The sequence below is a fragment of the Rattus norvegicus genome, chromosome 10, assembly GCF_036323735.1.
Source record: "Rattus norvegicus strain BN/NHsdMcwi chromosome 10, GRCr8, whole genome shotgun sequence".
In the NCBI taxonomy this organism is placed as follows: Eukaryota; Metazoa; Chordata; class Mammalia; order Rodentia; family Muridae; genus Rattus; species Rattus norvegicus.
Genome location: NC_086028.1, coordinates 53,890,511 through 53,913,318, shown reverse-complemented (window position 1 = coordinate 53,913,318; position 22,808 = coordinate 53,890,511). Strand labels below are relative to the sequence as shown.

At 43.8% G+C, this 22,808-nt stretch overlaps 1 protein-coding gene across 7 annotated transcripts in view; it reads right to left on the bottom strand.

Annotated features, from left to right (window-relative positions):
• Positions 1-21,364, bottom strand: part of Myh10 (myosin heavy chain 10) — a 132,078-nt gene extending 110,714 nt beyond the window's left edge. For 2 of the 7 annotated variants that reach the window (XM_063269927.1, XM_063269926.1), the window contains exons 1-2: positions 20,239-20,522; positions 12,145-12,520 (exon numbers count right to left, since the gene is read on the bottom strand). In XM_063269927.1, coding sequence (XP_063125997.1) covers positions 12,145-12,489 — 345 coding nt within the window. In that variant the 5' untranslated portion in view covers positions 12,490-12,520; positions 20,239-20,522. Of the gene's footprint in view, positions 1-12,144; positions 12,521-19,056; positions 19,091-19,898; positions 20,056-20,238 lie in introns of those variants that run through there. The other 5 variants (XM_063269925.1, XM_063269929.1, XM_017597544.3 and 2 more) reach the window with 4 other exon arrangements.
• Between the last annotated feature and the right edge of the window lie 1,444 nt (positions 21,365-22,808).

The window sequence follows — 22,808 nt, the reverse complement described above, 5'->3', positions numbered from 1 at the left end:
GGTAACGGGGAAGTGGGATATCATTTGAGATGTAAACGAGTGGAATGATTAATAAATAAAAACAAAAGTTTTCTATGTGAACTACAGAAACAAAAAAAAAAAGAGAGTAGTGTTTTGTAGACTTTAAATACAGAGAATTAAAACTGCCAACAATAGCATATTAAGTTGTGAGGAAAGAGTAAAGGTCACTAAAGTGCTCTCAGGCCCTGTGGCATTATCTCTGACTCAGTAAGAATTCTATTTCTCATAAATCATTTCTCAGCCCCTTTGGCTAAGATTATGTGTCAGATCATTCTTTAGTAGGCAAAAAATACAAATAAAAATATGTGACCACTATATTAAAACTAAATAAAAAGGAAACTAAAATGAACAGCAAAAAATGTATAATGAGAAAGGGACTGGAGAGATGGCTCAGTGGTTACAACTACTGTTGGCTCCTGCAGAGGACTGGGGCTTAGCTCCCAACACCCAGAGAGCAGTTCACAACTTTCTGGAGCTCTGGTTCCAGGGCCAGTGCCTTCTTCTGGTCTCCATGGGCACAGGTACACACTGGGTGCATATTCATACGGCAGGCAGAACATACACATATGAGATGTGAAAAGATAGAACAACGAAAACCCCTTAGTCCAGGGGGTGGGAGTGGGAACGGAGGAGGGGATAGGTGGGGAGTAGTTAGGGGGTTAGGGTAAAGGGAAGTATAAGAAAGAAAAAAATTAAAAATTATGGTGCCAAGGAGATAACTCAGTTGGTAAAATGCTTGCCATGTAAGCAAGAGGACCAGAGTTTATGTCCCAACAGTGTGTGTGTGTGTGTGTGTGTGTGTGTGTGTGTGTGTGTGTGTGTGTGTAAGACAGAAGGAGAGACCAAATCTTGTCAATCTGTCTTCAAACCGCCACATATACACAATAGGACACACATGTACACACAAACAATAGTAGGTAGGTAGGTAGGTAGGTAGGTAGATAGATAGATAGATAGATAGATAGAAAGATGTTGTAATTCTAAATGTGATAAAATAAATGTAATAAAAATAATTTTATAGACACAGGTAGAACAATACACTCTGGCCTCCAAAGGCATGCACACTCACACACAAACAGAAAACAAATTAGAGGGTAGACTGAATGATATGTATTAGTCACTATATTACATGTACATATTCTACTTTTAAAACTGGTGAGTAGTCTACTGCAGCCTGCCCATGTTCCTTTGACTTCTCACTCCTTCTTAAAACCTGTTGATCAATTCCTAATTCATTATTGAATACATTATAAATTCCCACCCTAAAATAAATAAGTAGATAGATAGGTAGGTAGGTGGGTAGATAGATAGATAGATAGATAGATAGATAGATAGAGATAGATAAACAGACAAGATGTTCAGATTCAGGAAAACTGTCCTTTCCTTGAGACACTGAGGCAGGAGGAATTCGACATTGCCCTGGGCTACATAATAAGACCCTGTTTCAAAAACAAGACAGAATATTGTCAGATTTGGGACAAGATTAACGACTACATAGCCAGGCAGTAGTGGCACATGCCTTTATCTCAACATTTGGGAGGCAGAAGCAGGCAGATCTCTGAGTTCTAGGTCAGCCTTATCTACAGAGCAAGTTCCAGGAAAACCAGTACTATGGAGAGAGAAATCCTGTTTCGAAAAATAAAAAACAAAACCAAAAACTACAATAGGAAACATCTTCAGTATAAAGACAAGTAGATGCTGAGACTAAACAAGGAATCATGTAAAACCTGGGGCTGGGGAGATGGCTCAGCACGGGACAGTACTTCTAGCTCAAGCACAAGGACCTGAATTCAAATTCCTGAACTCAAGCAAGAGCTGTGTGTGCCAGCTGCACCATAAGCCAGCGCGGCTCGAGTGGGCGGAGACCGCTGGCCCAGCCGCCATACCCACGCCCACACGCATGCTCACTGTCTGTCAGCCTAGCTCCAGGCCCAGTAAGACACCTCATGTAAAGGGAACTAGAGGCAGAAGGGAGAGCAGGCAACTGTATCTTCTTCTGGCCTTCTCAAGCATCCCTGTGTGTGTGCGTGCGCGCGCATGCACACACACACACACACACACACACACACACACACAGAGTACTAATGCTGAAGTCAAATCAGCAAATGTTGTCACCAAAAATAGAGACCACTTCATGATGATTCAAATCTCTATACACAAGCTATCAGTGTGAGTGTGAGCAAAGAGTGACAGGACTAAAAAGAGAAAAATTATTTATAGTAATTGATAGAAAACCAGATTTAAAAAAGAGAAAATCGTAGGACCTATAACATAAGATCAAAAGGCACTGCATACTTATGGTACTAGGTCCAAAAACTTCAGCGGACACATGATTTTCAAGTTCATCTTTTCCCACCCATCTGGTCATAAAACAGACCACACTGCAAGCCAAGAAGTATCAAAGGACTGAGCTCATTCAGGACATAACGTCTGATCATGGGGTTTATGTTGAAATAACAAAGTAAGCCTGCAAATCCCCTATGTTTGGAAATGAAGCAAATAGTCTATGGAATCAAAGAAAAACATTCTCATTATTTTTAATTGAATGATAACCCAACATAATAAAATTTACAGAATACTGCCAAAGCAATGGAAATTTATAGCTTTAAAGGCATGTATTAGAGAATGACTACTTAAATCAATGAGGTATTTATATTAGAATCTACAGAATGAACAATTTATTCCACAGAAAGTAAAACAATGGTATGAGAAGTAGACAAGGAGGCAGACTCGGGTGGGAAGAATAAGTAGAAAGGGTCAGAACAGACCAAAAACGGACATTTGAACCTCGGGTGAGTCACTTTAAAAAACAGAAAAAAACTATTACTATCAAGTCAAGGGTCAGGAATACAGCTCAGTAGTAGAATGCTTGCATAGCGTGGGCAAGGACTCTGCTCCTTGGTCTATCTCGTACTGAAGGAAACACAAAGAGAAGGGGGTGGGGGAGAAACCACTGAAGTTAAAACCTCTTTCCACCAGAGAGTATTGTCAGTATTGTCATGACCATGTCCATGAAGTGGATGGGCTTCTAGAGAAACGCAATTATCAACTGAGACAAAGTAAAAGTCTGAAAAGCTAATAGTTGATCAAGGAAAACCTTCCGTAGGGAAACTCGTTGTTTTAAGTCAACATGAGCCGTAGTCAATTGTAGAGAACCAAGGACAGACAGCCCTAGTTCATCTCATAAAGTCACAGAGTTTTGCTGTGGTGCTGAGGATAGAGCAGGAGCCTCCTTGCACGAGCTAAAGGAGCACCCACAGAGCCACACTCCTGACACAAAACAATCTCAACACAAAATACAGCAAGAACATTACAGAAAAGGAAGACAGTTGTTCTCAGTCAAGATATGCACACAGCCTAAATATTAGCCAGAAATGGAGGAAATTGCTGAGGAAGGACAGAAGAAGCCTTGTTCCTGGCAAGGTTTATTGAACATTCCAGAATATATAACAAGTAACAAAAAATTCCACACTATTATCTCATTGATAATAAAAATATATTTGGTAAGTTAAAAGTCAAGACTTTAAAAAATCATCTATTCAGGATAGGAACTAAGAAGAGAAGGAAATTTCCCTTAAGTTGACAAGAATCTTTGTATTTATTGTTGTTTGTTGTTTTAATTTTTTTCAAGATAGGGTTTCTCTGTGTAGTCCTGCCTTAGAACAAACTCTGCAGACCAGGCTGGCCTCAAACTCAAGAAATCCCTCTGCTCTCTGTTTCCCGAGTGCTCGGATTAAAGGCCGCCTCTGCACAGCTTAAGAGAATTTCTGTTTTGAGATAGCGTCTCACTGTGTACCTGGTTGACCTAAAACTCAGATCATCTGCTTCTGAGTGCTGAGATTAAAAGTGTACCCACCACACCCAGATGCAAATGTCATTCTTAATTCTGAAATATTGAAAACTTCCCCTGAGATTTGAAATGATACGAGAATGTCTCCTAATGCTTTTATTCGAAAGTGTTACACTGGGAGTCCTAATAGTACAATAAAGCAAGCAGAGCTGTGTTAGAACTGGAAAGAAAAACAAAATCATCATTTGCAGATAGTGAAGGCGTTCCACAAGAATCTTCAGGGAACTATTTATTATAAGCAATGAATAAACTCAGCAAAGCCCCTGAATACAAAGTTAGCATATAAAAATTAATTGTAGAACAGAATATTTCTACATAATTATATGTTCTCACTATATGTACCATAATGTACATGTCTTGGTTGGGTTTTGTCAACTTGACACAAGTTAGAGTTACAAGCAAGAAGAACCTCAATTGAGAATTTCCTCTATCAGACTGCCTGTCAGCAAATCCATAGGGCATTTACTTTCTTTCTTTGTTTTAAAGAATTTTTAAAGAATTACAGTTAGTATACTGTAGCTGTCTTCAGACACACCAGAAGAGGGCATTGGATCCCTTTACAGTTGGTTGTGAGCCACCATGTGGTTGCTGGGAATTGAACTCAGGACCTCTGGAAGAGCAGTCAGCATTCTTAACCACTGAGCCATCTCTCCAGCCCCAACAGGGCATTTTCTTAATGACTGAAGTGGGAGGGCTCAGCCCACTGGGGGTGGTGCCATACCCCTGTGCAGTGATCCTGGGTTGTGTAAGACAGCCAAGAGGAGCAAGCCAGTAAGCAGCAGCAGCATGGCATCTGCGTCAGCTCCTGCCTTTGAGTTCTGGCCCTGATGTGATCAGTCAAATAAACTCTTCCCTCCTCAAACTGCTTTAAAGGGTCATGGTGTTTTATCACAACAGAAAACCAAACTATTTAAATAGTAGCTAGAAAAAAATTTAAATACCCAAAAGATAATTTTAACAAAATATAGACACAGGGGCTGGAGAAAAGCTCAGCAGTTAGCAGCGTCAGCTGCTCTTCCAGAGCACTGGGTCACCCCCACCATTTACAACAGATCTGTAACTCCAGTTACAGGACTTCCGATGCCCTCTTCTGGCCTCTCTGGGCAGCAGACAAACACGGTGTGCACAGATAGACATAAAATAAAATAAAAAAAAAAAAAGAATAGTAAAAGATGCTTTAAAAATATGAAGAGCTTTTTAAAAATTAATTATTTATTTCATGTGCATTGGTGTTTTGCCTGCATGTATGTCTGAGTGTGAGGGTATCAAATCTTGGAGTTACAGTTGTGTGCTGTCATGTGGTTGCTGGGAATTGAACTCAGGACTTTTGGAAGAGCACTTGGCGCTCTTAATGGCTGAGCCATCTCTCCAGCCCTGAACATAGCTTTTATAAAGAAAATTATAAATAGAAAAAAATAAACAGTTAGATACATGAGTTTATCAGGAATTAAGGTTTAGCTTTGTAAATAAATATCTAATTTCTTCCCCAAACTGGTTTGTAAAAACTCCGATTAAAATTTTAGCAGGCGCTGGGCAGTGGTGGTGCATGCCTTTAATCCTAGCAGGTAAAGGCAGCCGGGTCTCTGTGAACTTGAGGATAACTTGGTCTACAGAGCGAGTTCCAGGACAGCCAGGGCTACACAGAGAAAAATCCAAAAACCAAAACAACAACAAAGTCAACGGGATTCATACAGCATGTCTGTAACAAATGGCAAGCGATACTAAAATTATATTGAAACATGAAGGACTATGGGTTGGGGATTTAGCTCAGTGGTAGAGCGCTTGCCTAGCAAACGCAAGGCCCTGGGTTCGGTCCCCAGCTCCAAAAAAAAGAAAAAAAAAAAAAAAAAAAAAAAGAAACATGAAGGACTTAGCAACCATCAACAATGAACCAGGGGCAATTGCTACAAACAAAAATGAAGACCGCTGGGCGTGGGGTGCACCCCTTTAATCAGGCAGGGTATCACAAAGATATTCAAATTCTACCACCAGATGTGAGGCACACACCTCATAGTGACCCATCACACGCCCAACACAGCAGAGGCCCTAATGCGTACTCAGCTCTCCACACCGGACATTAAAAAGATGTATTCTCAAAGGCTGAGATTTAATAACATCAATAATTTCCCCTGCTTTATCACGGACATTCTCAAATTGGCTTTGTTTTAACTACGCACAAAGCTCGGTGAAGAAAAGACATTGAGAACACAGCCTGCAGTCACTACCGTTATCCATGAGACGGCATCGTGAGCTTTAGTCATCGCCAGCCTGGACCAGCGGTCTGAATGTCACAGTGGTGAAATGGCAGATGACATAATGTTATGAAAATAGTCTTGACCTCTCAGTTCCCCTGAAGAGGATTTAAGGAAACCTCACTGACCACACTCTCAAGACTGCTGAACTCCATCCACACAGAACAGTGGGCCCCATCTTTAAAATGTAATACCAAGCAAAACAAAACCCACAGACACCTGCATGAAAACAAAACCAGGCACAAGTAAACCCTAGGTGCACATTATAAGTTAATAAAACATGCTGGGAGATTTCAACACATTTTCTTGTAACTGACAAGACGGACGAACGGCAGACTTGAGAAGCTTTGAGTGCTCAGGTGCGAGTGAACAAGCCCTGGTGCTGCTCCTCAGCCACTGTCTACACGGCATCTCTCACTGGCCTGCAGCCCAGGAAGTAGGCTAGGCTGACCGGTCAGCAGGCCCCAGGGATCTCTATGTGCAACCAGGCCTGGCTTCATGTGAGTTCTGGGAGCTGAACTCAGGGCTTCAGACTTGTGTAGTAAGCATTTTACTGACTGAGCTGTTTCCTAGCTTCAGACTGAAGATTAAACTCTTCACTAGTGGCCATACATGGAAATGTAGATCCAACCATAACAGAATATATGATCTTTACAAACATACAAAACATTCCTCAAGCTGAGAGTATATTTTCAATAAAAATAAGGACCTAGTTGTGTAGTGAGGATTTTGATCTTTTAAAAATACAGAACTAGGAATGTGGTTTCATTTTAATCTCGAGTATGGGATATGGGCGCTTTAGATTGTCCACAGCCCAGCAGCTGACTATGATTTGCCTGGTGCTCTAGCAGCAGAGTGACTTTCCAGTTGCAGATAGTTTCTGTGATTGTGTGATGTTGGGAATTCTGAGGGCTTTTCAGAGGGTATACAAATTACAAATGCTAGGGCCTGAAGAGGGGTGTGTGTGTATGGGGAGGAGTGTTGTTGGTTGGTTGCTGTTGGTCATGTTTGCCAAGTAGTTGTGCGAAATCAGAAGAAATTAGATATCCTGCCAGTGAAGATCAAACTTCCCCCAAGGAGCTCCACCACTCTAATCAGCAGGAATTAGTCTATCGCTAACACCAACCCTTTTCCTTTCTATCCTTTTTTTTATCTCCTATCTAGTGTTAGAGGGTTAAAATGGTAGGAAAAGGGTGAAGTGTGGAAGAAAAAAGAGCCAACCAAGTAGCCAAAGACCAGTCACATACTAGGGCAGGCACAACATTCTAGAGACAGATCTCTGTATGTGGAGGCCAGCCTGGGCTACATAGTGAGTTCCAGGTTGGCCAGAGCTACATGGTGAAACATGGAATATTATATGAATGTTATCTTTGTTTTGTGATTACTTTAAAAAAAAAATCAATAGTGAAAGGATAATTAAGACCGACATTTAAAACTGAGCATGGTGGCAAATGACTGTAATCCCAGAGCATGGGAGGTGGAGCAGGAGGATCAGGAGCTCAAACCTAGCTTTTGTTACACATTGAGTTTGAGGCTAACCTGGCCAAAACAAAACAAAACACAAACAAAAAAACCCCACAAAAAACCTGCCTTCAAAGGGGACACCTTGGTCAGTTATGTAAGTGCATGAGTTTGGACCCTAACACACTCATGAAGAAAGGCACGGTAGGACGTAGCTCCAATCCCAGCGCTGGAGACAGTAGATAGATCTCTGGAGTTCTCTGAGTAGCCAGTCTGGCCGAATTGATGAGCTCCAGGTTCAGTGAGAGACTCTGTGTCAAAGAGGAAGATACACGGGGTCTGGAAAGATGGCTCGGTGGTTAAGAGCAGTTACAGCTCTTGCAGAAGATCTAGGTTCAGTTCCCAGCATCCATATGGCTGCTCACAACTGCCTGTAGCTTCAACTCTCTTCTGGCCTCCACAGACAGACAGGCAGGCATACACACAGTACAAACACATATACATACAAGCAAAAACTCTCATACATACAAGATAAAAATAAAGAAATCTTTAAAAGGTAAAAAGTAATTGAGAAAGATACCTGATGCTGACCTCCACCAGCTTACACACATGCTTGTACACACATGAACATGTACACATATAACACATACACAAATAAGTAATAATAGGAAAAACAAAACAACCAAAACCCCAGCCCGTCATCCAAACACTGAGGAAGCAGAGGCAGGAGAATTGCTGTAAATTTGAGCCAGCATGATATATAAAAAGCTCTGGGTCAGCAAAGGGCTACACAAAACCCTGCGTGGAAAATACCAGAAACATAGTAAAGCAAACAAAACAAAAGGGAAACAAAAAGAAAATAACACCACTACCCTTGGAAATGTTAAAAACACACCTTTAATGGTCCAAAGGCTGAAGAAGCTACAGAAATTAGAAAATACTTAAAACTGAGTAGCATAATGCTACATGTCACATCTGTGAGTGTGTGTTGGAGAGAGCGTTACAGCAGTAAGTGGGTTTTATAGTAGGGAAGATAAACATTAGTGATCTGAGAATTAGGCTGTTAGGGAGAGTGAGTGGAAAGAACACACTAACCGTGTTGGCAGCCAAGTCTGTCTAAGAAAGCTGTTTTATCTGACACACATGCTATGGCCAGCTCATGTGCTCTTATGCACAATCTGTCTCTATCATGGCACCTTCAATGACAATTTCAACTACTCAGTTAACTCCAAGCAAGTACAGCGAGTGCAGCTCTCCCCAGCCCCACTGTCAACCGCTCCGACCCAGAATTTTGGGTGGGAACCTCCATCCTCCCTAACCCCTTCTGTGAACTTAATACTTTGAGGAAAAACAAATTGTCCTTCTGTACAGACCTAGAAACCATACTTTGAAAAGAAGCTCAAAAATTTACTCAGTTGTCACTAAGGTTGGAAAAAGTATAGATATAAGACAGCTGCACAGACATTGAAATCCTCACCATGTGTGCAACGCATGCCTTTATGTGCAGCAGTGTGCATGTGTGGAGGCCAAACGTCAACATCAGGTGCCTTCCTCTACCATTATCAACTCTGTTTTTTGGTTTTAATTTTTTTATATGTATAAATGATTTCCCTGCATGTGCATGTGTATAACACAAACATGCTTAATTTTATTTTTTGAGGCAAGCTCTCTCATTGAACCTGGAACTCAGTGATTGGCTAGACTGGCTGGCCAACCAGCTGCTTCCATCCCTTCCTCCCCTCCACCCGGCTCTGCCTTGGAATGCTGAGCTGACAGGCATGGCCGACCACATGCAGCTTTTATGTGAGTGCTGAGGACACATCAAGCACTTTATCCTCAGCCCCTTCTTCTTTCATTGTTTCCCTTGTACCAGTGCAGTATCTCCCTTCCATCTCCCTTCTTTCTACTCCTTGACGTCTATGGTGTCCACTGATGGAATCGAGGGAAAGCCTGTAGAAAGAGTTTGGCCCCTTTCCACACTAATGTCCGTGTGTGTGTGTGTGTGTGTGTGTGTGTGTGTGTCTGTCTGTCTGTCTGTCTGTCTGTCTGTGGGACTTAGGGCTCACATTAGACTTGAATGGGTGGCCGGAAAGCCCTCTAGACCCTCCATCTCCACTTCCCCAGCACTCAGAGTCTGAGTCTGTGCTCTCCTGAGCTTCCGTGGGTTCTGGAGTCTCACTTGGAGCCTCATGCTTATGTGTCCTGTGAGAAGCTGTCTTCTCAGTATTTCCAGTGCTCCTTGGTTGTGCTTCACCTTCCCAGGCCTGCCTACGTCATTGCACCAGGCTTCAGTCCAAAACTGAGGCACTCTCAAATCTCCAAAGCCTACACTCCCATCTGACTGCAGCATCCTAAGACTACCTCAGTCTCAACTCCGCCCTTCAATGGTATTAAAACCTCAGCCCTTGATCATTGTGGGTTGAATAATAATGGCCCCATACGTTCATTTATTTGAATGCTTAGTCACCAAGGGTGGAGCAGTTTGGGAAGGATTAAGAGGAGTGGCCTCATTGGAGGTCTCAAAGGCTAGTCCCAGGCTCTCGACTGCTGCCTGTGGATTAGAAGGTAAAACTCTCAGGTCCGGCTCCAGCACCATGCCTGTCTGCTTCCCTCCATGATCATGGACTAACCCTCTAAAACTGTAAGCAAGGTCTCAATTAACTTCTTTCTTTCATAAGAGTTGCTTTGGTCATAATATCTCCTCACAATAATAGAACAGTAACTAAGACAGTCACAGAGACCTCCTGCCTAGACCATCATTCCTCCTCAGCCTGACTGAAGATGATCACTAAGCTGTACTCTTACTGCACTAGGAATACAGATGCAAGTTGTCTGGCTATCACAGGCCTAAAGCTGAATCACACAGCCAGGAAAAGGACGCTGTTCCTCGTCTCCGACCCGGCTGGATTCCCACTGCTGCTCCTCTACTGATCTCTTTTCCTTGGCTCCTCCTCCTTTCCAGGTTGGTCTGCTCTCCTAACCTGCTTTCCCAGCACTGCCGGCTGCCTCTTCCTCTCTTTTTCTCTATTTAACCTCACAGAAAAAAGGAAGAGGAGGTGGAGGGGCCCAAAACCCACTCATTTTTCAGCTTTTCCTTTGCTGGTTCCTTTATCAGTCAGAGTTTAGTCCAAATGTTACCCTGTCAAAGTGGCCTTCACCCCACCCACTGGGGTAGCCATTCTGCCTCCAGCCTTGTTTATAACCTTGCTTCATTCCCCTATAGGGCTTCTCACACATTCAGGGCACTGATGACAGTGACTGCTTGGCAATATTACTAACTTAAATGCACTAATTACTTGGGAACATTGGTTCCAGCTGAATGATTTCTAAATTACTTGTGGGGTTCAAGTAGCATATTCTTTGCATAAAATTCAACCATACTTTCCCAATTTCAATGCCGTTATTGTCAGCTTTTCTATGTCTGTTCCTTTTAAATTTGTCCTGGTCTCATCCATGTGCCCTTCCTCAGTGCTGGCCCCTGTTTGTCACTTCCTCAAGCCTACTTTGTCATTCTAGGGTTGTTTTGTTGTCACTGTCTGTGTATGGTGTTTGCCTGCATCTGTGACTGTGCAACTCTTGTATTTCTGGTGCCCATAGAAGCCAGAAGAGGGTATGGGAACCCTTGGAACTGGTGTTACAGATGATTGTAAGCCATGTGCGTGCTGGGAATCAACTGTGGGTCCTCTAGAAGAGCAGCCAGTGCTCTTGACCCCTGAACCATCTCTCTAACCCTTGTTACTTTCTGCAACAGGGTCTTATACTCTTTAGCCAATGCTGGCTTCTGACTTACGGAAATCCCCCTGCCTACACCCGTCCACCCAATTGCTAGGATCATAAGCATGAACCATGATATGTAACCCACTCTAGACTCTTTGCAGTATCTGGCATTCTTCCTCTGCTTTACCCTAAATTATTTTCAGTAACTTCTATGCCCAGACATGATCGGCATCTACAACATAAACGCCAGCCTCAGGACAGCCATAGCCTCTGTCTCATCCCCAACTGCTTCCTCTTAAAAGCCTCAACATTCTTCCTCTGCCTCCCTGTTACCCAGATGAAGCTGCTCCTGCCCTCGGCTGAAACCTCAGAGCCTGGTGCCCTTGCTTTTCTACTCTTCCTTGTCCAGCTCCTCCTGTAAATGAAGGCTCAATTACCATTAAATTCCCTAGCCTTTTGCCGCATGCTCCCCTCCAGAGCAGAACTTTAGCAGTCTTCAAACATCATTCCACCATATCTAATCATTTAAACTGCATAACATATGAAAGAAGCTAGACACAGTGTCATATGCCTTTAATCCCAGGCAGAGGCAGGCGGAGCTCTGTAAATTCAAGGCCAACCTGATCTACAAAGGGAGTCCAGGACAGCCAGGACTTGTAATGCAAAGAAAAGATGGGAAAGAAAGCAGAAACTAGTTAAGCAAAAACCATCCTAATTTTAACAGAAATATGTCAAGCAGGATGATGGGAACCTCTGTTCTCAAGTGGTTATAGCATTGTGCATAAGGTAAATTATACTAACTCTCAGGTACCACTCCCAGGGTTATTGAGAAGAAATACTCACATAGATGAGTCCTGAATAGTAGCGATCCTTCAGATTGTGTAAAACAGAGGCTTCGTTCAAGCACGTGAGCTCTGCCATGTCCTCCACCTTGGAGAACTTCGGCGGGTTCATCTTCTGAATGTCATCTTTGTTGACCATCGCTTTCTTCCCGTTCTCTGCCAGCTCCACCATAACCTCATCGCCCCGTTCTTCTTTAATACTAGCTGCCTCAAAACCATGGCGTTCAGATGGAATCCACACCAGCTTTTTAGCTGTCCAGTCAGCTTGAGTGGCAGGGTTGTAGATGACAGCCCTGTCCACAAAGAGATACCTCTCGGGATCCTCCAGTCCAGTTCTCTGGGCCATTGTAAACAGAAGGACCCAAAAGTTATTGCCTCTGGAAGAGAAAGGCAGAATTAGATGCTTGGGACACATAAAATAATTTACAAGTTTGACTTTCTAAGAAATTAAGTAAAACCTTCAGTAAGCATAAAATATACAGTTATAGAGCCCAGTATCCCTCCCCACAGCCACAGTACTCCCCCCATTTTCCAAGGTAAACTTCAGGGGTAACCACTAATCATGACTCTGGTTGTCTGGTGACCATACGAGATCTGCCCTCAGTTACCAAATGTAGAGGCAAGCAACAAAGTTTCTGGGTGACCTCTTCTCTATCTTCTTTTTCCCCTCACCACAAATTAAGCAGGGAGTTAGGAAGGGAAAGGCGGAAGGAAAAAAAAAACAAACAAACAAAAAACAAAAACAACAAAAAACCCCAAAGATACATAATAAAAGGTTTTTGAGTGGTATTGGAATTAGTGTCACCACAGGCCATAGCTACAAAAACTTAAGATTGCCAGAGAATAAAGAACCAGGTCCAGGGTGTAGCTCAATGGTAGAGCATTTGCTCTGCAATGCTCACTTCCACCCTCGGTACACAAGCAGGGAAGAGACACACATGCAGACACAGTGAGAATAATTGAATGAATTAGAGCTAAATTATGCCTTCTAGTTCGTCTTCAGACAAGACTCAGGTCAATTCCCCTAGATATTCGCTACAGTCCTTTAATCTGTAACACGGGTGCCTTTAACCAAGCCTTTTGGGTATGTCATGATAACTCCTCAAGACTCCATCTGTAACCCACGACTGCTCCCATTCCTGCATCTCCACTTTCCACTACCCTCACCTCTCACCAAAGTGTCCATGTGTATGTAGTGTAATAGTTTCCAGATTAAAACAGCTCCTTAATCAGGAAGGTAAAAACTCAAAATAGATTCAGGAAGTCCCTGAAACTAAGCATATTCACTAGGCCCCCTCCCTGCCAGAATAAGTAATAAAAGCTCCTAAAGAAAGTCTCAGATGCAGCAGAAGCAAGCTGCAAAAAGACCCTTACACAAGCTGAGGAACAAAGAAGACTCTTGAGACAAGACCAGCTCCCCGGAAGAACCAGAAACCAGCTGAACTGCCTGGAAGAGTTTTAGACCACCTGAAGAACCTGGAAATGACATTCTCCAACCTATGGAGCTGCCTGTAGGTTGAGGATTATGTTCCAAATTCCCAGCTTTGTGAGTTGTCACTCATGCTGAGGTGGTCTCTGGTGATACAGCTGTCTTTGAGTCATTTCTGCGCCTGCAACTCCTTACCCACGGTTCTGAAAGGAACCCCAATAAAACTCATTGGTTCATCATATTGAAATTTGGTGGTATCCATACTTTGGTCTGTGGTGGGCTCCCTGTCTGGGGTGAGTAGACACATGTGTTGTATCTCCTGAGGAATAGTTTTGTAACACAACACCATGTCTTCCATTAACAGTGTATGGCCCCAAAGCAAATATTCCAGAAATGATTTAAATGGTACAGAAAAGAAGAATCATTAGTAACTCATGCCATACTGAGGAAAGGTCTGTTCTGTCTCTGTTAAAACACACAGAGCTCAAGATATAATTGACTTATTTAATGCTCACTGACTATTGGTACATAAGGAGAGAAGTGAAATCTCCATGCATGTCATGATTAAACGCTTCTCCTATACTTGGGTAACTAACCTTTTGGATCAAAGGACATCATGCACATTCCTGATGGAACTTGTCATTCCTTCCTGATAGCATCTTTCTAAACTTTAACATCATAGCAAACGTTTCTTGCTATTAGTCCCAAAGTCCAAGTTATTCCCTATTTCATAGGAATGGTTTCTAAGACTTCATCCAAATCTACCCAAGAAACCAAGTACCTTTTACGCTATCAAATCAACTTCTCCCCCTGTCTCCTGTTTGCCAGAAACATTGGGGACTGTTTGTAAGCGAAAGGACCCATATAAGGCATCCTTTGTAGGTTGCATAAAGAAATCATAGTCATCCAAAGTTGTAAATAGGTCATTAACCTTGAGTCTATAAATAAACCTCAAGGTCCAGAAACCTCTAAAGTACTCTCAGTGTGTGTGTGCATTTGTACATTTTTCTAAGGAGTCAATCCATAGCTTTCTTCAGATTCTCAAAGGGCTATCTATACCCAGAAGGATTAAGTGCTAACAGTGAGTACAGATGCTAGCTCTTTAACCCCTCAGAAGAGTTTATTTCAACCAAATAGCTATGATCCTTCCCAAATTATTTGTCACATGTTAATGAACTATAACCACCTATGCTCTGGAGCAGCAGCTCTCAAACTCTAGCAGGCATTAGTAGCACAGGGAAGGCTTACTGACATTCAGATTGCTGGACCACATGCCTGGAGTTTCCTATTCAGTAAGTCTGTATCTGCCCACCCCACCACCTTTTTTTTTTTTTTTCCTTTTTTTTTTTTCCTTTTTTTTTTTTTTTCGGAGCTGGGGACTGAACCCAGGGCCTTGCGCTTGCTAGGCAAGCGCTCTACCACTGAGCTAAATCCCCAACCCCACCACCACCTTTTTTTAAAGAGATTTATTTTAGTTTACGTGTATGAGTCTTTTGCCTGCATGTACGTATGTGCACCACATACAAGCTTAGTGTCCATTCTGTCCAGAAGAGGGTGTCAGAACCCACGGAACTGTAGTATAGGTAATTGTGAGTCATGTGAGGGCTGGGAATTGAACCCAGGTCCTCTGCAAGAACAAGTACTCTTAACTGCTAAGCCATCTTTGTAAGCCCAGCCCAAGACTGCATTTCTATCAAATTCTCAGCTGGTGCTATTGTTATTGGTCCTAGACCACTTTTAACAACCGCTATTCCACAGTTCTCTCTGTCTACCAATACTACCAGCAGGCACATTAGAATAGAAAAGGAAACTGAAAACCAATGTCCAAAACTCATTCATAGTCCATATAAAGAATGTGCTGATGTTTTAAAGAATATAGATTTGAATATAAAAAAAAAAGATAGGGGCTGGGGATTTAGCTCAGTGGTAGAGCGCTTACCTAGGAAGCGCAAGGCCCTGGGTTCGGTCCCCAGCTCCAAAAAAAAAAAAAAAAAAAAAAAGATAAAATGACCTCCTCCTGTTAAAAAAGTGATTTTATTAATACATCTTCAAATAGACTTGCTAATGTGTTCTATACCCATGTGTTGTTTTATATCTTAAATGTACATGTGCTTCCTAGGCAAATAAAAGAGTAGGAAGTATAGAAAATATTTATGAGCACACACATACAACCAGAAGTGTTAGTGAGTTATTAACAAATCTTCCCCACTTAAACTGCACAGTGGTAAGAAGCATGGGGATCAACTCAGGTGATTTGAAGGCAAATAATAGGTCCAGACACGCACCTTTTGGAAGTACAGAATCTATAAAAGGTGGGACAATCCACAATCATAACAAAATGAGTTTATCTTATTTTTACTTGGTTAAAATACACATGTGGCACTTTGGAAAAGTATCCTTGTATCTATAGGTTTGCACTCACTAACTTACCTTGGATGTGGAAACATGCTTACATTTGGTAGACAGCTATAAACTAGAGTGATTTAGCAAGTAGGTAAGGTAAATTATGGGGTTTGGAGGGTATTTTATCAAATGGGGGCATTTAAAATTTATTAGTGCATGTTTACTATGCTGAAATGCTAATTAATGTGAAAAAAAACTAGTCGATTATAAAATTTCATAATTGCCACATGGCCCTAGTTTTATGGGAGAAAGATAACATACACACACCTTTTTTGGTTTTTGAGTCCCAGGCAGCTTGCCTTAGAAGTCAGTATGTAGGTGAGGCTGGTTTGGAACTCCTAAAGTTTCTACTTCCACCTCCCAAATTCTAAGATGGCAGCTATGTGCACCATGCCCAACTTCATCTATTTTTTTTAAATGGAGTCAATTCTTTGGGTCTGAAAGTTGAGCAGTAAATTACAAATTATTTTTATTTTTAACACATCCACATTTTTGCACTAATGCCTCACTGCACGTGTTGATCAGTTAGGCTGGTCAGAGAATCCAGACCTACCTTACATGAATGGTTCCTAGCTTTATAATTCACTTCTACTTCCCACAACCAAAAGCCTTCCTCCTGACCCAAATGCTACCCTTTCACACTTTCTTTTCAGGTCAATCTAGCAATTCAATCCTTCCTTCTCCTAACTCTCCTTGCTGCCCTCTGGCAGTCTCCTGACCTACCTAGCAGTGTGCCACAGGCTTACTTAGCAGGTAGGAGGTGCTCCGGGGCCGTTTAATTCGTAGAGTTCACAAGGCCAGTCAAGATGTTGTAGTTAGTTTAGCACTTTGCTTGTTTGCCAAGTATATTGCATTTTTTCACTCTGCTGAACATTTAGTATTTGGTATTAGATCTGATTTAAAAACGGTATTTAACATGTGCCACTTGCAAATATTTTGCCTTTGCTGAAAGGGTAATATCACAATTTTTTAAAAACAAATAATCTTGTTATATATCCCTAATTACATCCAGACACTGTTTTCTCTCTATATGTATGTATATCAAGGTCTTTATCCTCACAAGAGTGGTACAAGATAGCTTCCATTAACTTCGTTTTACAACTGAAGAATCCAAAGAATTCTGAAAATAGACAAGTAACTTGCCCAAGGTCATACAGCAGAGGTCACAAGTCGCAGAGGTCATCATCTTAAGCCCAGAGACCAGGCTACAATGATAAAAGCGCACTGGTAAGGGAAGAAATTTCGAAGGACTGGTAGGTAGTATACACATCATATTATCAAATTTAAAAACGCTGTCTATTGAGGTTGGGGATTTAGCTCAGTGGTAGAGTGCTTGCCTAGCAAGCGCAAGGCCCTGGGTTCAGTCCCCAGCTCCGAAAAATAGAAAAGAAAACAAAACAAAACAAAACAAAACAAAAAAAAAGACAAAAAATAAAAACAAAAAAAACCCCACTGTCTATCAATTGTGAGTTAAAGATTACTGGTTTAGTCAATGGGCACATTAGTACAATCTGGCAAAGACTCTTTATACTTTGAAGGAAAATGCCCACATTTAAGAAAGAAGGGAATAAAAAGGAACCTCTGTAGTAGACAGACATGCAGAGGATCTGGAAGTGCTGGTGTCATCTGAAATAACTAACTATAATTAAATCATTAATCAGTGCATATATGAATTTGCCTCCTACTGAGTCCAAGTTCCCACCCCTTACATAGGCTGTAGATGACTACCCCTGGGACATCCACCCAGGTCATTTTTTACTTCCAATGAAATGCCCCCTAGCAAAATCTCAGCTGCCTCCCAACACCCAAGGTAGGTATGGGCAGAGGAAAACAACTCAATTTTATGATCAATGAACACAGAAAAGCAAACAAAATAATCGCAAATTATCCACCCCAGAGGATGCTTCTAACACAGATGAACTAAAGGAGAACTGCCCCAATCTGTGTAATTGTTATCTATCACCGAGGTCACTGGTATTACAGGACTGCACATGTCTCTTCATTTATCAAAATTCTACTTAACCAAACAATCACTAACACAAAAAGCTAGATGGCCATGAAGCCCCACACTAGCTCCCAATTAGTAAAATACTTCCAAAACTTGGGGCTCAAACCAGGGATTTAATTTCTCCTATGTGATAACAATGTACATCAAACGCCAAAGCATATAGTCTTCCACCCCGCAACGTGCCCTTCAAATTTTCCTCCATCTCATTCTCTATCCTGTCTCTTCATTGTCACGATTCCCAAAGGGGCCCAAACACATAGCTGAGCACTCCCAGGTCACATCCCTTTGCTGCAAAAGCTTGTGCTGTATCACACAATTGCACCATATGCTTTCTGCCGATAAGGATGAGAAGAACGGAATTTAAGATGCAGAAGTAAAGAGATACATAAAATGGCCACTTTTCCAGAACCGGAGACAGACGGGGAATACTTAAACATCAAATGCACGGAGCTACAAGAATAGTTAATAGATGCAGATTAATAAAGGAGATGGAACAATGAATAGATTATAAAGTTTTCCGGAGTCAGATACTATCAGCAATAATTAAACCTCACCCAAAGCATCCTTAGTTTCAATGTTTGAAAAAAAAAATCAAAATCTCAACATAGCTAAAGTATTATATTTAGTATTATTTTATTCAGCAAAAACAGCAGTCTTTGTTCCATCCGCAGTCTGGATCTACCCCGCCTGCTTTTCCCTACCCCACCCCAACCTACCCCACCCCCTTCCATCCACCGCAGTGATCTTGAAGAGAGCTGCAGAGGCCCCAAGAAACAAGAGATAACGGTCGTAGGCAGAGCCCCTGTTACCCAAACCTCACCAGTTCAGTCAGACCCGCTGAGTGGCCACCTCCTAAAGGCCCCAGTTCCCAGACAGGCCTGACTGGGGGCCTCTCGGGTCTCTGGGCCGCATCCGCCCACCAAAGGCCCACAAAGCCCCGCCAACGCCAAGGACTCCACAGCTTCAAGTTCCCTCCGACCCAAATCCACTTCGATTTATAGGATCAGTGTATGACACCCAACTACAGAAGGCCAGGGAGAGATTCTGCGGCGAGCCATTACCAGATCACTTACACAATAAAGCGATCCAGAGGCGAGGGCTGACCCTCCCCCCCGGCCGCTCCGCTACAACGCGCCCGGGCCACATTTCCCGCCTCGTTCTCCCCAACCGCCCAGGCCTCGCCCGGCGTCCACCTCCCGGTCGACCACGGTCCCCAGAGAGCATGGCATGAGATCTAGCTCCAGCCCTCCTTCCCGAGACCAGCTCTGGAGCCTCTCACCCGTCGCATGCTCACCAGAACATGCAGTTTCAGGCCACTGGTCCCTAAACCTCACAGATCCAGGGTCCGCCTTCTGAGTCTTCGGAGAACCCCTCAGTCACACCCGGGGAAATCTAACTCCACCTAATCCACAGTGCAATCCACTCAGGGTACCCTCCTTCCCGTGCCCCCAGCACCAATATCCCATCCCAGGACTCAGTCCTTTCCTCTAAGAGGAGACAGACACTCGGGGTGCCTCCAGCCTCTTACTAGGACACTCACCTCCTAACCTCACGCTTCCAGGGATCCAATGCAACAATGAGTTGGTCCCTACATTCCCACCCCCTGATCTCCATTCTCATCCCCTTCAAGGGTCGTCCTCACATATAACCTGGCCCTGATCCCTGAAGGGGTCTCATTCTTAAGGACCCCATTTCCCACCCCTCCAGGGGTCTCCTCATCTCCATACACTGCGGTCCAGTCACCTCCACAAGCTCCGCTTAACTGCCCAGTCTCCCTTTCCCAGCTCCCGCCTGGGATCCATCTCTGTGCTCCAGGCTCGCCCAGTTCCCCAGTCCCGGTTCCTTCCCTCCTGTTCCCTCAACCATCCCCACTCTCCGGACAACGCACTCGGACCCGGGCAACTGCACCTCTCACCTTCAGCCGAAGATGGTGGCGCCGGCACACGTCCCCAGCAGCGACCAAAGATCCAGCGTCTCAGTTCCAAACCCACCGCTGCCTCCGCCGGGCTCCTTTAGCACTGCCGCTCGCGCCTGCCCCACCCACTCCCACCCTCATTGGGCCAGCTCCACGCCCATCACCGCCGCCCCCAGACCCACTGGTCGGTTTGCGCGCCCATCTCCCAGGAAAGACGTTAGCAACCCGAACGAAGCTACCTTCCCAAGTCCGGCTCCCTCCACCCACCTGGAATGATGCTTATTGGCTCCCGCTCCCGACCTAGACCCACAGACTCCCAATCTCATAGGCTGGCACTCACGCCTGTCAAAAATTCCGGGAGGTGCGGCCCGGGCAATGGCAGGTGATTGGCTGGCTCGGGAGGGAGATGGACAGCTGAAACTGGGAGCCGGGCGATCCCGCGAGGCAGAGGGCGCCGACCTTGTTGGGGTGTACGCGCTGCGCTAGTCAGGGCTGGGTGGACAGTGGGGCAGGTGTGCCGCAGCAGAAGCCACCAGCTCCCACTGGTCACGTCTCTCTGTAGCGTCGGTTCGCCGCTGCTACCCACTCGAGCGTTCTGCGGCCCGTTGGCTTGCCGCAGCCACTGGGTCCCTCAGCGGGACCGGCTTTCACAGTGGAATTGCTGGCCCCCGGAGCTGCCTGCAGGGGCGGGGCCGGAGCGCGGTCCTGAAGCCTGACGTCACCCTGGAGCTTCAGGGGGTGGGAGCCGCTGCTGTGCGGCTCACCTGCAGTGGGGGAGGGGTGCCGCTCCGTCTGTGCGCTAGAGCTCTGTCCTGACCCGGCGACAGTCGGCTTACCACCCTGTGGGCGCTGGGGTCCCCATTACTGATGCTTTTTCCTCGGCACCCGCCAGATACCTTCCTCTGGTGACGCGCCGCAGTCGAATGTTTGCTTGCTCAGCCTCTTAGGCAGAGCTGAGATTCCAAAAATACGAGAAGCAAACGGGCCTGGCGGAGAGGACCAGAAAGCGACTTCATTTGTTCATTCGCTCGTTCATTCCAGTCCCCTACAGAAGAGGAACTGGATAGGGTTTGCAGGATTCCTGTGGTGTTGTCATATCCCCTGGGGCCAAAGAACCGGTGGTTCAAGTGCCTTAAAAAAGGTTCAAGGACCTCAGGTGGGGGTGGGCTTCCAAAATAAGGAAACTGGAAAATTGAAGTAAAAAATGTAATGAAATGTCTGCAGAATCTTGTCAACTCTTAGTTATACGTGCATAAATATAATAAGGTCAAAAATCACAATATAAGGATGAATATTTTTATAAAATATTTTATAAAATACCTTATTTTTTAAAATGCCTTAAGATTTTTAGTATTTAGTATTGAATATGTGTGTGCGCGCTTTAAACGTTTACCTTGTAAACGCCTGGGAAACTTCTAGGCTGTTTTTTTTCTTTTTTCTTTTTTTGAGTAAAAAAAAAAAATGAAAACAAGGCAGGAAGTGATAAGAAAGGGTTGTGGAATTCAGAGAAATCTCCAAGGCAGCTGAATGCAGAGCCCTTCCGGGGGAAGTGAGAATTCTTTGTCCTTTGTCCAGGTGCATCTGGTCTCCACCCCCACCTGCCCCCTGTCCAGGTGTCTTGTGACTTTGGCACCACATGAAGAGTTCCATCCTTGTGAAGTCTACAGAGGAAGTGTAAGTTAGCTCTACAAAACATGTCAATGATAGCCCTCTTATAAATGTTTCCGGATTTAGAAGAGACTCAAGCCATCACAAAGGAGTGAGTCTAAGCTTTGATACCCAGTGAAGTCATTTCTAAATGCTTAGAGCGTCCACATGAATTTAGCCATCAGACCTGTGGGTTTCTCATACTTTGAGACCTCGTAATTTTACAACAAACTCAGGGGACCATTAGAAGGAGAGAACAAGAAAGTTCACCAGAATTAAAACTCAACGCAGACATCTGCCTTAATGAGAACTCTAACAAACTGTCCCCAAGTATATTTCTAGTTCTGGAGTCTCTTCCATGTTTTCATCCCCAGACATCTCCCATCCAAATACTGATGGGGTCTGGTCCCACTCTTCTTCTGGCATCGAACAAAGATCTGGCAAAGATCAGAGTAAAATGTCCATTCATGTCTGCTCCACATCTCTGCCTGGAGGAGAGGGGAATTAAAGAGTAACAGACTCCAAGTCTCTCTCCTGCCCATCCATGCTTCAACCGGTCACTTAAGAGTTCTTCCTAAGTTCCCTTGATCCGCCTCCTTGCTTCCTTCTCCTTCATCTTTACACCTAGCCCCACACGGACCCCCATTCTCCCAGACAGGCTTCTCCGACTCTACCAAAACAAAAGGAACATAGGATTTAGAATCAGACCTGACTCTGAATGCACTCTGCCACTATACCTATAAACTCTATATCCTGCATAGATTAATGCTTTACAAATTACCTCCTGCCTAAAAGGAAGCTATGGATGTGTCCTGGAAGGATTCACTTATCAAGTATGTTGAATTGGTGGGTTACTGTATAAAAATGGTGTGTGGCCATGGATTAATAGATAGAAAATTGCTTTTTTTCCCTATTGTTCAAATTCACTATGAAGAGGGAGTTTCGAAACCCTTGTCTTTGTAGTAATATTAGCTGGTGACGTGGGCTGCTTCTACTTCTAAAAGCAAAAGCTCACAGACCATTGTTTAGCAGGGGCTAGGTCAGAAGTCCAAACTCCTTTCCTCAGGGCAGTTTGAGCATGTGAGCTTGTTTTGTTTTGTGTGTGCAGAATTGATGGGCAGCTTTTTGAATGAATTCCAACATTTGAAAATTAAGAGCTATATCCAGTGTTGGTCTTCATTAGGGAACTGAGAATTGAAAGCACAATGAGAACTCACTTTATGCCCACAGGACTGGTCATGACACCTACTAGGCACTAATGAT